We start from the raw sequence: 14,676 nt of genomic DNA on the forward strand, positions 1-14,676 counted from the left end.
AAGAGGAGGTGCGTTATCTATAATAATTATTACAACATTGCCCACTGCTATGGGATTCGACGGAGTATTCCATTTCTGACGCGTTGTCAATGTATGCAAATATGAACGTCTCCACCGAGACCAAAATGACTGTACTAATTTGGTAAGTAATGAATGACGTTGATTAAGATCAATTTCATTACCACTAAGAGTTGGTGCAGGCAAATATTTCAATGGTGTTGATGTCAAGAAATGGGCCGGCGTTAAAGCAAGCGGTTCGGATGGATCCGATGTTAACGTGCGACACAATGGTCGACTATTCATTACTGCTTCCACTTGCGTGAGAACAGTGCTAAGCTCCTCAAAAGTGAGAATCTGATCTCCTACTACTTTATATAGGTGACTCTTCAGACTCTTGATATTAGATTCCCAGTTCCCACCGAAATGTGGGGCCGCTGGGGGATTAAGATGCCATTCAATGCGATTTTCAGCTAAGACGTGCGAAAATTCTGAATTAAAATATTTTGAAACTAAAAGTTTATGCAATTCATCTAAATATCCTCTAGCTCCTATAAAGTTCGTCCCGTTGTCCGAATACAAATGCGTTACTGGTCCGCGACGAGATAAGAAACGCTTAAACGCCAATAGAAAACAAGCTGCGCTTAAGTCAGAAGCCAACTCAATGTGAATAGCCCTAGTGGTTAGACACACAAATAAACAAATATACGCTTTACGCGCACGTATGCCACGGCCACGGTGCGGTGTTACCTTTATTGGACCAGCAAAATCTGTACCGGTATGAATAAATGCTTTAACGGATGGCGTTACACGACAAGCGGGATGATTTGACATTTCGGGAAAAACTTGTTTAGGGCGCAATCTAAAGCAACGGTTACACTTATGTATTCGACTACGAATAATGTTACGGGCCGAAAATATCCAATAATTTTCTCTAAGAATTGACATCAACAAATCAGGGCCAGCGTGGCAGTGAATTTTGTGAAAGTAATCGATTAATAAATTCATTACATGACCGTTACGCGGTAGTACTATAGGGTGTTGTTTTTGATAACTCAAATCAGAGTTCTGAAGACGTCCACCAACAAGTACAATACCATTTTCTAAAAATGGTTTCAGTCTACGAAATGCGATACTACAATGTTGACCAGATTGCATAGCTTTAATTTCATGCGAAAAGTGAAACTTCTGCAATTGCCTAATTAATTTATACTCCGCGAAGCGTAAATCAAATGCGGTAATGTATTTGCGATGCGGGAGCAGTCTAACAAAACGACAAATATAAACAATACATCTTAACAATTTACACCACGACGAGAACTGATCTGCTAATTTTAACAAAATTAAACTAGGTTCGATTTCAGAAACTAATAATGCTTGCGTTTTTTCCTCGGGAGGATTCGATATACTAGTGGGATTGAACTCCGCTATCTTCCACTCGCTAGGGCTCGACGATAACCAGGGTGGACCATGGAACCACAACGGATGATCGATAATTTGTGCGGGTGTCAATCCGCGCGATAGACAGTCAGCAGGATTGTCTATACCCGAAACATGACGGAAACTATCTGGTGCTAAATAAGACTGCAACTGAGATACGCGATTGCCAACAAAAGTATCCCATCTATGGGGCGACGAATAAATCCAACAAAGTGTCACAGTTGAGTCAGAAAATGCGATAACATTGCTAATAGTGAGACGCTTACTACAAGTGTCACACACAATTCTAATGAGTTTTGCGAGTACTAATGCGGCGCACAGCTCTAGCCGTGCCAAAGATACCGTTTTAGTAGGCGAAACCCTAGATTTTGAACACATCAAGTGAACGCTATTAATTCCATTATTACTAACATGCAAATAAACTACTGCTCCGTATGCCTTTTCGCTGGCATCAGCAAAACCTACTACAGTAACGACGCTATCTCTCGTTATATCAACATGACGCGGAAAACTAATTTTATTTAATAAATGCAATTCACTACGGTACTGGCTCCATAGTTTTACTATCGATGCAGGCGGCGCGTCATCCCAATCACACTTCAATAACCATAATTGTTTCACAAGTAACTTTGCGTATAAAACCACAGGTCCCAAAAAACCCATTAGATCCCATAACCTAGCTACGCATGACAATATAGCGCGCTTAGTGCACTGCTCATTAGGCGGGTTTATTTGAATGCGAAATAAATCTGTGCGAGGCGACCAAGATAAACCTAAAACTTTATGGGTGTCAGTTTCATCAAACTCCTTAAGCGCCGCGAGTCTATGAGAAATAGGAATTGAGTTAAGAACTATTTGCGAATTACTTGTCCACTTAACTAAATCGAAACCAGCTGTTTTAAAAAATGCGATCATCTCAGTGGACAATTTTACCCCTTCTTCCTCTGAGTCGACTGAATGGACTACGTCGTCCATGTATAACCCTAATTCTAAAACATCCCTAGCATGCGGGAAGGAGTCTCCAACATCCTCAGCGAGCTGTTTAATTGTACGCAATGCGTGAAACGGACTAGATTTAACACCAAAGCAAACACGATTAAATTGATAGGTAACAATGGGATCGGTGGGTGAAAAACGATACAATAGTCGTTGAAATTTACGGTCCTCTTCACGAACCTCTATGCACAAAAACATTTGTCGCACGTCTGCGGACAGTGCGACCGCGAATAACCGAAAATTAATTATTATATCAAAAAGATTACCCTGTAAATTTTCGCCACAAAACAAAATATCATTTAATGAAATGGAACTAGTAGTTTTCGCGCTAGCGTCTAAAACAATTCTTAATTTAGTGGTCGTCTTATCCTCACGAACCACTCCATGATGCGGTATAACGTATGAAAGCGATTTATCTTCACACGCCGACGTAGGTGCGGGTGAGATGTACCCCTTATCTATATAATCGAGAATGACATCGTCATAAGCTAATTTAAATGCGGGTGAAGCAATTAATTTTCGTTCCAAACATAAAAATCGTTTTTTAGCCAACTGATAAGAATCGCCCAGTGTGGACGGATCCTTACAAAATGGTAAAGCCACAATATACCTACCACTGATCGGGTCGCGTTTTGTAGTACTACTATAATATTTTTCGCACGCGTTATCTTCTGGACTTTTAATAGGAGGTACGTATATCTCCTCTAAATCCCAAAATCTTTTAATTAAATTGTCCAGAGAATTCGATACTATAGCACAACACGTCATTACAGTGTTGTTACAAAAAGTAGCAGGCGCGGGTCCTACAACAATATATCCCAACGTGGTTTCCCAAGCATAGGGAGAACCTAACTGACCTTCAATTTTATTTGTAAGCAATAAATGATGAAACAATGATGCGCCCAATAACATGTCGATGTCACCTGGACAGCTATACGTGTCATCAGCCAATGGTAACACGTCAAAATCAGACAACTTGCACCTATCTACAGTCATATTAGGCAAACGTTCCGTAATCCTATCCACTACCAATGCATCTAACTCGTACGAAATATTCCAATTAAATCGGGAGTGTATTTTAATATTTACTAATGTGTCGACAGCCTTATTCGTACCGCCGATACCTTTTACTAATAAATTTGTCTTGCGTCGGTTACATAAACCCAATTTTTCACATGTACTATTAGTAATAAAATTACTTTGCGAAGCGTTATCTAATAAACAGCGAACCAAACATTCCCTACCATAAACATCGTAAACAATAACTCGTGCGGTCGCCAACAAAATAGTATTGTGAGTGGTTTTGTTAACTAGTTGTGTACTGCATAACGCAATGTCCGCGGCCGTCGCGTTACTAGTATTCGCTATCTGTGAGTTATAATGTGATGCGCGCGGTGCATCAGTGAGACGCGGCGGCGCGTACGGCGAGAGAGGCGCGGGCGGCGCGGGCGGCGCGGGCGGCGCGGGCGGCGCGGGCGGCGCGGGCGGCGCGGCAGGGGCGAGCGGCGCGAGTGGCGCGGCGGCGGGTGCGGCGGGCGACCGGTCGCGGCCGTTTTGTGCATACGGCCTGCCGGTGTTACTAACGAAATGCAACATCGAATGATGTTTTCTATTACACACCTTACAATTAATACCAGAATTACAATTTGCTATTTTATGTTTACTACTCAAACAATTTAGACAGTAACTATGACCTCTAACAAATAAATATCGATCGTATGGGGACATATTACAAAAAGCGGCACATTTATACAAATTATCATGTGGCACTGACGAATTGCATAAAGAACAAAACTGTTTGACCATATTATTATTGTTTACATTCGCCCGTGTACACTGTGTTGTACTAGAATACGTGTGTGTCTGTTTAGTTATTCTGGGAACGACACGTTCGGACTTATTTTGATGTAATTTTACAAAAGGAGTTCTGTGCAATATTTTAATTTGTTCACGTAAAAATGTAACTAAGCTATCGAAACTGGGTATCACAGAACCGCGGTATTCCATATCGAACAAACGAACTATATCTGGGTCTAAACGTTTTAATGCGAGGTATAAAAATACAAATTCTGCTAAATTATCCAATTTTAGGTTTTTTAAGGCCGCAACAGATGATGCGAACTTATCAACGAATGATTCTAGACTTTCAGCGGTTGTACTAGACATAGGTTTTAAGTTAAAAATATTATCCAAATAAGTTGTTGCTTGAAACCGCAGATCTTCATATCTATTAACCAATGTCTCGTAAATAATACTATAATTGGATGCGCACGGAGTTAAGCCTGCGCATACAGACCTAGCCTGCCCCGTGAGTTTACCTAACAGATAATGCAATTTTTCCAAATCAGTAAGTGAGTCGTTATTATGTACTGCTGACAAGAAAGTAGAATGAAATAAATTCCAAACTGTCACATCTCCTGAAAATTCAGGAATTTGGAGGGCTGGTAATTTTGGTCTAGAACTCTTAATCGGCTCAGATGCTGATATATTAGGTTTAGAATCGTGTGACAGATTCAACTTTGTAATCTGTCTTTTTATATAACAATACAAATCTTCAAATGCCAGCCAAGCCTGATGGCTGGGCTGATGATTAGGTTTCAACCTTGTTTCTATAGCGTTTATAGATTCCAACGTACTTAAATAGTCGTTCCGTATAGAATCCAACGATTCAACTTTTGATAAAAACAATTCAATAGAAACATCGTCAACTAAATTTTTTGCAGAATTATAAATACTTTGAACCCGCTCGAAATAAGCTGACCTTCTTGAGATCAAATTGTTTAATTTAATTTCTAAGTCGGATAACGACATTTTGCTATAATTACTATATACCTACTATTAAAATTAACAAATGCGTAACAAAATTCGAGATTGTTCTATTGTAATACAAGTAGTAGTTTTATAACTACCTACAACTAATACGCGATAATTGAACTATTCATAAATGCATACGTAACAAACTGATGCGAAATGGAATAACTCGAAGTGATTTTATGATGGCTATAACGCGGTATGCGTGAAGTACCTACCTATTATGCTTATTTGAATTATACTACTAATTGCGGGGTGCAGCAGAAAGAACCAAATGGCTATATAATATCCGGCCGAAGTGGCCAAAAAATGTTGTCTAAAATGCGCAAATGAAAAAATGGAAAGTGGAAAGTGGACTGTATATTTGATTTTTAGGATGAAAGGAGGCAAGGTACCTGGATTACTCGATGTCTTCCCGGAGGCCGGCCGTCCTTTCGTTCTTGTACGATGCTGCACCAGCACACTATGACACTTCACAACACACAAATATTGTCTATATGCAAAAATATACAAAATCAGTTTATATATTGTCCAAAATACTAATTTTAATGCGGATGAAAAAACTATGATAGCCACCGTTCAACGATCTCCGAATGACTACTTGCGCGACAGCCCGAGTCTCGCCGATCGGGCTCGAGCGAAACATCTCTGTCCTTTTCAGATTCCTTGCCAAGGAAAGAGATAGATGTGGAGAGGACGTTAGGAAAGGAAAATAGGTATACAGGCGCAAACATATGTCAAATTATAAAAAGTAGTAAATCTATATAAAAAGTATAATATCGGCAACAATTGCAGACAATTTTCATAGCAGCGCATTTCGTATGGCGAAGGATAAGAGGATATTCCTTAAGAATAAGTAAATTTTAATACGAAACCAAAAATCAACTGAGAGAACAATGAGTGGAAAATGCGAAGGGCTGGGAGAACGTAATACAATTCCCCGCACACGATGTGTTTGCTCAGCTCTGTTTCCCGCCATATAATCCAATTGAATCTAAAAAACTGTTTTTACGACGCAAATGAAAAACGGTCCTGTACGTGAGCCAGCGAATATCAAACCGTCAAACGGAAACATTTGACATTTCGGAATTTAGCGTCAATATTTGTTGTTAACATTTTCACGTTATATTCATTTTAATATTTTATCATGAGGGTAATTAAATTTATAAATAAATTATCATTAGTATTTCATTTTGTTCTTATATAAGTGATCTATTGGTGAAGATTGTTAATTGGCATAAGGCAATTCGATACGATCAATAACATGTAAAATTCCACCGTTCATTTTCCTAAAATAAATAAATATATGCGAAGTAATAACCAATGTTACCTATGTAGGTCTGTGTGGACAATCCACACAGACCTACATAGGTAACACCCAGATAACAAACAATCATACTCATGAATACAAATATTTGTATTGTGCGAGGAATCGAACCCGCGACCATTGGAAGTAAGGCGATGTTCTAAACCTACATAAATATGTCTTCATTTATAGGGTTATTAATAAATTTCTGTGATAAAATTTTCGAAGTCGAATATATTATCGATATTAAATCGTAGGTACTATTACACAGTTCAGAATTTTTAATTATCAGAACTTAATAACACTGCCATTGTAGCTAGGAGCTAGCATCGTACATTATTTCGCAACATTAACATTCTATTTTACATTTCATATTTCAGTTAAAATCAGTTCGCATTCGATCATTAAGAGCACCGCGCGTACTCATTTCAATCCTCAATCTTATATTTTAAGTTTTAATATACAGTTTTAATCAAGTTCTATCAGTATCATTTATAAGTTCCTACCAGATTTACCTAAATTTACCTATCAGAATCTTCTTAGTTTCGGTACAACCCGGACATTGGTCCTTCGAGCCGGATCTGAACCAGCGACCCATTGATGGCAACAGATAAATATAAGCAATTACTACCGATTGAAAACTTCTATAATTGTTAAGATAGTTGTATTATGAAGCTTAGTGATTATTAGCTGTGGCTCCGAAGGTGAGTTGAGGAGCAGGCACCTCACAAACTTTTCAAAGTATATTTGACAATAATAGACTAATTACTAATAATATGAATGCGAACAATATATTAATATTCAAAATACCACATCCAATGTACCACATTTTATGCAATAAAATTTCATTTCATTTCATTTCATTTCAATGTAACTCTCTCTGTCTGTCTGTCACGCTTTCAGGTCAAAAGTGACTGAACTGCTTTAAAATAAATTTGGTACACAAGTAGTCTAGACTTGTGTACCAAATTAGAAACGCTTACGCTTAGAAATAACATAGGTTAATATACATAACAACAACATTTAGATCTTTTGAGTTAGATTATTAAATGTTTTTACTTTGTTTAGCCAAGGTCACTATTGCAGGCGGGCAAAGTCGCGAGCACAGCTAATACACAATTGAATTAAAGTTAATTTCAATTCATATTTAGAAAAAAAAATAACAGGCTGTGTAATTATTTCGTTAATGTATTGTGGATTACTGTCAGCGTATGTTCGGAGTACTCTAATGCTGTTGGCCGCAGCTGGCCTTTACAGCTTCACCGGACGATAGGGGGCGAGTGCAAATGGCACTCCAAACCCGCGGAAGGACTTATGGAGCGGCTGAAGGCCAACTCCCGCCTGACGGATACGACTTTAGTCTGAGGGCACCGCTAGGGGTTCGAACCTCGGCTCAGGCCGTCGTAATATCGGTCCCCGTTTGAATTCGATCGGAGGGGTGTCAGCATATGATTATAGGGGCTGTATTTATATACAGATTTTGTTGTATAAAAGTAGTATACTCAAGTAAATGTAAGTTGCAGATATATATAGTTATTTAGAAGAGTATAAAATAATTAGCAATGCAGATGTACAACAGTTTATATGAATGTCTCCTTTTTTTAGTTTTTTAGTTTTCCCGCGCAAACGTAATTCGCCACAGATGCACAAAATGTTGCACGGTGCACAGATGCAGTAGGATGACGAGCGCGTCATGGCAGTATGCGCGATGTTAATACTACTAGTATTAACAATTACTCTTAACAGCATCTTGTTGTCAGCCATCATTAAATGGTAAATTATGATAAATGTAATACGATTCAGTCGCGATCACTTCAAATATGAGAGGGTCTCGTCCCGTTAGATATAGACTAGGAGTCGGACGCATTTTACTTTTTTCAATTTGTATAAAAACTAGCTATGCCATTCGGTTTCACTCCGAGTATTATTTAAACAAAATGCGGGTCGACCTCGTTGACTGTCCCATCAGGACGCTTCGCATGACCTGTCCACGCTTTTTTTTCTTTTACGTTCATTCTGTCTTTATGTTACTGGTGTAATAATTCTGGTTCAATAATTATGATATTCCACGAGAATTCAACATAAAAAATATTAAAACGAATTTAGTCTCGCGGTTTAGCACTCTGTTTTACTACCGATGATCGCGGGTTCGATTCCTTAGACGGTTCAATGCATGTATTCATGAGTATGATTGTTTGTATCGGTTTAGGTGTTTTCAATGTACATTTACAATAATGTATAGAAGTATTTATATCAATTGTCTATTTCCCATAACGCATATAACATAAGCTCTACTTATCGTGGGACTAGATGACGTTGTGCTATACTGAATTAAAGAAAACTTTATTGAAAAATCGTGTATTGCGTGATACTCGTTGCAAGTGCGAAGAGTGACTTTTAAAAAGAAAAGTGATACAGAATGTATGTATTACAAACACATAAGTTAATCTAAGTATTTATATCAATTGTCTATTACCCATAACACAAGCTCTGCTTAGCTTGGGACTAGATGGCGGCACTTCACACAGAACTATCGTGAGATAATAATATTGGCTAATTTAGTATGATTTTAAGAAAATATTTTTGAAAAATCGTGTAATACAAGGGTTGCGAAATGATTTTTAAAGAATTGACTTTTAAAAAGAAAAGTTACGCTGTGTAAATTATCGTAATATATTATTATTGGTTGACTCAAAAGGAATTGAAGAAAGTTTTTTTGAAGAATCGTGTAATGACTATGAGTGTTACAAGGGTTGTGAGATGATTTTTAAAAAATTGACTTTTAAAAAGAAAAGTGATACAGAATGTATGTATTACAAACACATAAGTTAATCTAAGTTTTATATCAATTGTCTATTACCCATAACACAAGCTCTACTTATCTTGGGACTAGATGACGCTGTGCTGTACTGAATTAAAGAAAACATTCTTGAAAAATCGTGTATTGCGTGATACTGGTTGCAAGGGTAGCGAAGAGTGACTTTTAAAAAGAAAAGTGATACAGAATGTATGTATTACAAACACGTAAGTTAATCTAAGTTTTATATCAATTGTCTATTACCCATAACACAAGCTCTGCTTAGCTTGGGACTAGGCGACACTTCATACAGAACTTTTTTTTAACATTGGTTAATTCAGTATGGAATTAAAGTACATATTTTTGAAAAATCGTGTAATACAAGGATTGCGAAATTATTTTTAAAAAGAAAAGTTACGCTGTGTAAATTATCGTAATATATTATTATTTGTAGACTCAAAAGGAATTGAAGAAAGTTTTCTTGAAGAATCGTGTAATGACTATGAGTGTTACAAGGGTTGTGAGATGATTTTTAAAGAATTGACTTTTAAAAAGAAAAGTTACGATGTGTAAATTATCGTAATACATTATTATTGGTTGACTCAAAAGGAATTGAAGAAAGTTTTTTTGAAGAATCGTGTAATGACTATGAGTGTTACAAGGGTTGTGAGATGATTTTTAAAGAATTGACTTTTAAAAAGAAAAGTTACGCTGTGTAAATTATCGTAATACATTATTATTTGTAGACTCAAAAGGAATTGAAGAAAGTTTTCGTGAAGAATCGTGTAATGCGTGTTAATGGGTTGCGAAATTATTTTTAAAAAATTGTTTTTTAAAAAGAACGCTGTGTAAATTATCTATTACAATAATTTACACAGCGTTCTTTTTAAAAGCTCAAACTCAAAAGGAATTGAAGAAAGTTTTCTTGAAGAATCGTGTAATGCGTGTTATATTGGTTGCGGAATGACTTTTAAAAAGAAAAGTGATACAGAGAATCTACAATCTCCTGGCGTACATCGCAGGTCAGGTGGAAAATAAAGCATCCAGATACCCAGCCGGGTCCGCTTTCAACAGATGACGACATAAGTTGATAAATTATTCAGTCCTCGATTTTTTGTACACCCGAGAGAGTTTTACTGACTGTGAATTAATAATGTCAAAAGTGGATCTCGTAAATTGAATTATAAATGTACATGTCCATTTATATTGTGACATATTACTATCGATTCAAATTTTTATTATTTACTACCTCAACCCGGTTTTACCCGCCTGAAATTTATAGTTCATGTGTTATTCTGATGTATAAGCTATATCACTGTAAAGTTTCAACAAAATCCGTTCAGTAGTTTCTGCGTGAAAGAGTAACAATCGTCCATCCATACTCACAATCTTTCGCTTTTAGAATATTAATAGGATAACTACATAAAAAAGGTCAAAATCTATACTCGATAATCTATACGAGAAGCAAAAACTCTTTATACCTTTTTATGAAAATTGCGCGGGTATGAAATTTAGCACAATTATAGTTTATATAGAGCAATGCAGATTACTAATATTTTTTAAAAAATTATCTTCATAATAATACATTATATCAATAATTAAAATATTATACACTACCGTGTATTTGACACACGTATGTACGGTGCTCTTTTTTATTGTTAAAATTTGTCAATAGAGTGCAGTGAATAGTGAGACTAGATTAATATTGTTTATCTTTAATATTATTTGTTTTCAGTCTAATCAAATATTAAATTTAATGTGGTCGAATGTAGACCATTTGACAATTTTATATTCACGTTTCTGTGGGAATCCAACCTAAGATGGGTAAGGTGGGATATGTTATATTATAAAAAAATATTATAAGTAATAAACATTTTTCATTGGTGTACATAATACATGTATTAACTCAATGTTAAAAAAGATATAACTATACGATAATATGACGTGATAATGTGAGCTAATCAATATTTTGATTACCCATTATATTTATTATATTTTGTTTTTGACGTTCGTCTTCAAAAAGTCGTATCCTATTTTCACAGCATTCAAAGCAGTACCTGGAGCTGACATCACCCCGTTTCCGCCGTGTCCATAACAATGAACTACCTTCAGACCACCAATTAACTCAGGCTCCACCCGCACCGGCACTCTATGCGGTCTCAACCCCACTTTATGGGCAACAATTTCAACCTTTTTTAAATCTGGCAACATCTGGCTACACTGATCCAAAATGGCCGCCGCGTCGTGCTTACAAACTTTTAAATTATAAGTATCATATTGTCTCACGCCGCCTAATGTGGCTACACCATCCAAACCGGGTATTATATAAGTATCATAATCGCCAAAGAAAGCCGTCTTCAACCATGGCGCCTTAACTCTAATAACCTGACCACGCATTGGGAATATGTTGGAATCGTTACACAAATATTTCGCGCCCAAACCGGTGCAGTTGAAAACCAAGTCGTACTGGCGTAGTGATGTATCCGTGAAACTATCGATCTTTCCGTTCACAATCTTGCCACCTTTAGCAATGAATCTCTTTTCGACCCACGGCAAATATCTGTCGCATCCTATCTTCACTGTTGTAAAATACGATCCGTATTTCCAGTCTGGGCCACAGATTTTTAACTCTTCACCTTGAACTGATCTGTAGATCGGAACTAGATTTTCAATGAAAGAATTTCTAGTAACGCCGTAGTCTTCTTTCGAAAATACATAGCTAGATAACTCCATGATACCAGCAGTTGATGCTTCAGGTGTTTTCAATATATCTTGCCAGTAATACCACGAATCTTCGATCCATCTATGTGCAATTTCTAACGTTGCACCTCTAAAACTCGATCCCGGGCAAAAAATACCAGCGGCAACGGAACTTGTGGTGTCCTCCTTGAATTTATCGGCTATCACAGTTATGTTCGCTTTATTGAGGTCCTTCTGTAAAATATCAGCAACTGTCAGACCCACGACCCCGGCTCCGACAATCGCTATCTTGGGAGCGTTTTTGTCCATCGTTATTGTTCACTGAAACAATAGAGTGAAGTCAGTTTCGTCTTTGAAAACATCATTTTAAAAAATATTTACTTAAAGTACAAAAATCTTAAACGTGGCAGATAAATACAGTAGTCATATATACATATATATTGATTAAATAAATAAATATATTCAAGCTATATTATATTACACAAAAGTCTTGCTATCAACACTTTTTTATCCTTATATATTTTTCTTCTATTTATCACACATACTTATAATTCATCCATTTAACTGATTCTTCATTTTAGATATTTAAATTCATCACGAATGCTATTTCTTCTTTATTTCTTTTCTTCAAGTGGCTCCACTGAAAATCAGCGCTGTAGTAACATGCTGCGGCACCAGCTGAGTGAAAGCCTTTTGAGCATAGACGATTATTAGTATTTAAGTTTTCTTTTTTACTCTGTACTCTTTTTTATGCTGAATAAATGATTATTATTATTATTATTATTATTATTAAATAGAAATAATGCTAACTATACTATCCTACAATTATTGTTAATGTGAAAGATTGTAGATATATTTGTCATACTTATTGAAGTACCTATTGGTTTTGAAATGGAAATAAAATCAACCTTTATTCAAATAAACATAATACAAGCACTTTTGATAAGTCATTTTTTATTCAACCACACATTCGAAACGCAGATTCATCACAAGAAGAATGAGCAAGAAACTTGTGTATTGCTCTTTTGATTTGATGATTTTTTAATATAATAATTACACAATAATAAGTAAGAGGCATACGATAATCAACATAGAAATCGCTACGCACTCATTCTTAGTGCAATCAGATAATATTGTCTGCACTGTGAATTTTAAGTTAAATACAATTCTGAATTAAATTTGTTATTATTATAATTCTATACATATAAATAAAATTGGAGTGTCTGTTTGTAATTTTTTACTACATGCATATGAATATAAATATGGTACATACACCAACTTAACATTTTTTACAATTTTTGGGACCGATTTTGACGGGACTTTTATTGGCAGGTAGCTGATGTAATAAGGAGTAACTTAGGCTACTGTCATTCTAGAAAAATAAAGTTATATTTCACATGGACGAAGTCGCTGCTAGTACCTTGACGACCTCGGTGGTCTAGCGGTCTAGCACACCGCTTTACGACCGATGGTCGCGGGTTCGATTCTTCGCACGGTGCCAATATTTATATTCATAAATATGATTGTTTGTATCGGTCTGGATGTTTTCTATGTATAATATGTATGTATTTACGAAAAAAAAAATTTACCTATGTATTTGTATCAGTTATCTAGTACCCATAACACAAGCATTAGCCAGCTTAACTTGGGTCTAGATGGCGCTGTGTGAATTGTACTGAGGTTATTATTTTTTTTTACCCCCGGCAGAAGCACAGTCGGCCGGGGTTCAGGGCCCCAGGGAGAGAAACCGGCGTACAATGCGGGCAGAATCTAACAGCATTATTATTATTATTATTATAGTAAATAATATATCTATAACCCTGAACAATTAACACAGCGCCATCTCCACCACTCCACTCCAGACTCTCACAAGGAATAACTTGTAAGTTTAAATATAATTTACTTACATTGTAAAATTCCTTGTGATCCTTGTGAGCAGTAAAATAAATATTATTACTATTGTTATAATAAACGAGGTTTGATTAAAAATATTTACTTACATTGTAAAATTCCTTGTGATCCTTGTGAGCAGGAAAATAAATATTATTACTATTGGTATAATAAACGAGGGTTCATTAAAAATATTTACTTACATTGTAAAATTCCTTGTGATCCTTGTGAGCAGTAAAATAAATATTATTACTATTGTTATAATAAACGAGGTTTGATTAAAAATAGAACAAAAAAAATCGATTGTTTGGAATAAATATGATATTACGAGTACATACGTGATTCGTCAAGTACTCCAGTCTGTGAGCTGTTGATACGAATACTGATGCCGAACCAATCAAATTTATATTGTGTTTACTCTGGTATGGCGTAACAAACATTAACTTTATCATGTAGACAATAGCGGGAGAAATTGAGATAGCGTCAAGATAACGATGATTTGATGGTATTTACCTAATATATATCAGCGTTGATATTGTAATGAAATAGTAACTTACAAAAAATACTATTTAATTAATGTACTTTGTTGAGAATATTAGTTTACACAAATATTGAACGCGATTACAGTTTCTATTTTATGTTTGAATGAACGCAACTTTATAATTAAGTATTTTATTTGTATTTTTAATTGGTCATGCACGGGAATTTTATTTGATGTTAGACATAGACACCTATATAA

General features: G+C 35.9%; 2 protein-coding genes across 2 annotated transcripts in view; one reads left to right on the forward strand and one right to left on the reverse strand.

The window, feature by feature from the left end:
* Positions 1-14,676, forward strand: part of LOC131854405 (uncharacterized) — a 237,832-nt gene that overhangs the window by 207,609 nt on the left and 15,547 nt on the right. The gene's annotated exons all lie outside the window — the stretch shown is intronic.
* On the reverse strand, positions 11,261-14,330 carry LOC131854403 (D-aspartate oxidase-like). The gene is made up of 2 exons (XM_059205518.1): positions 14,276-14,330; positions 11,261-12,368 (listed from the first exon to the last, which is right to left on the reverse strand). Exon 2 carries the CDS (start codon positions 12,354-12,356, stop codon positions 11,337-11,339), a length of 1,020 nt encoding a protein of 339 aa, XP_059061501.1. The 5' UTR covers positions 12,357-12,368; positions 14,276-14,330; the 3' UTR covers positions 11,261-11,336.

This window comes from Achroia grisella, unplaced genomic scaffold (genome assembly GCF_030625045.1).
Source record: "Achroia grisella isolate CSIRO2021 unplaced genomic scaffold, CSIRO_AGI_Agris_v1 utg997, whole genome shotgun sequence".
Classification (NCBI taxonomy): domain Eukaryota; kingdom Metazoa; phylum Arthropoda; class Insecta; order Lepidoptera; family Pyralidae; genus Achroia; species Achroia grisella.

Excerpts from the sequence above, each read along its gene's own strand:
- LOC131854403 (XM_059205518.1), bottom strand. The coding sequence starts at position 12,356 with ATGGACAAAAACGCTCCCAAGATAGCGATTGTCGGAGCCGGGGTCGTG.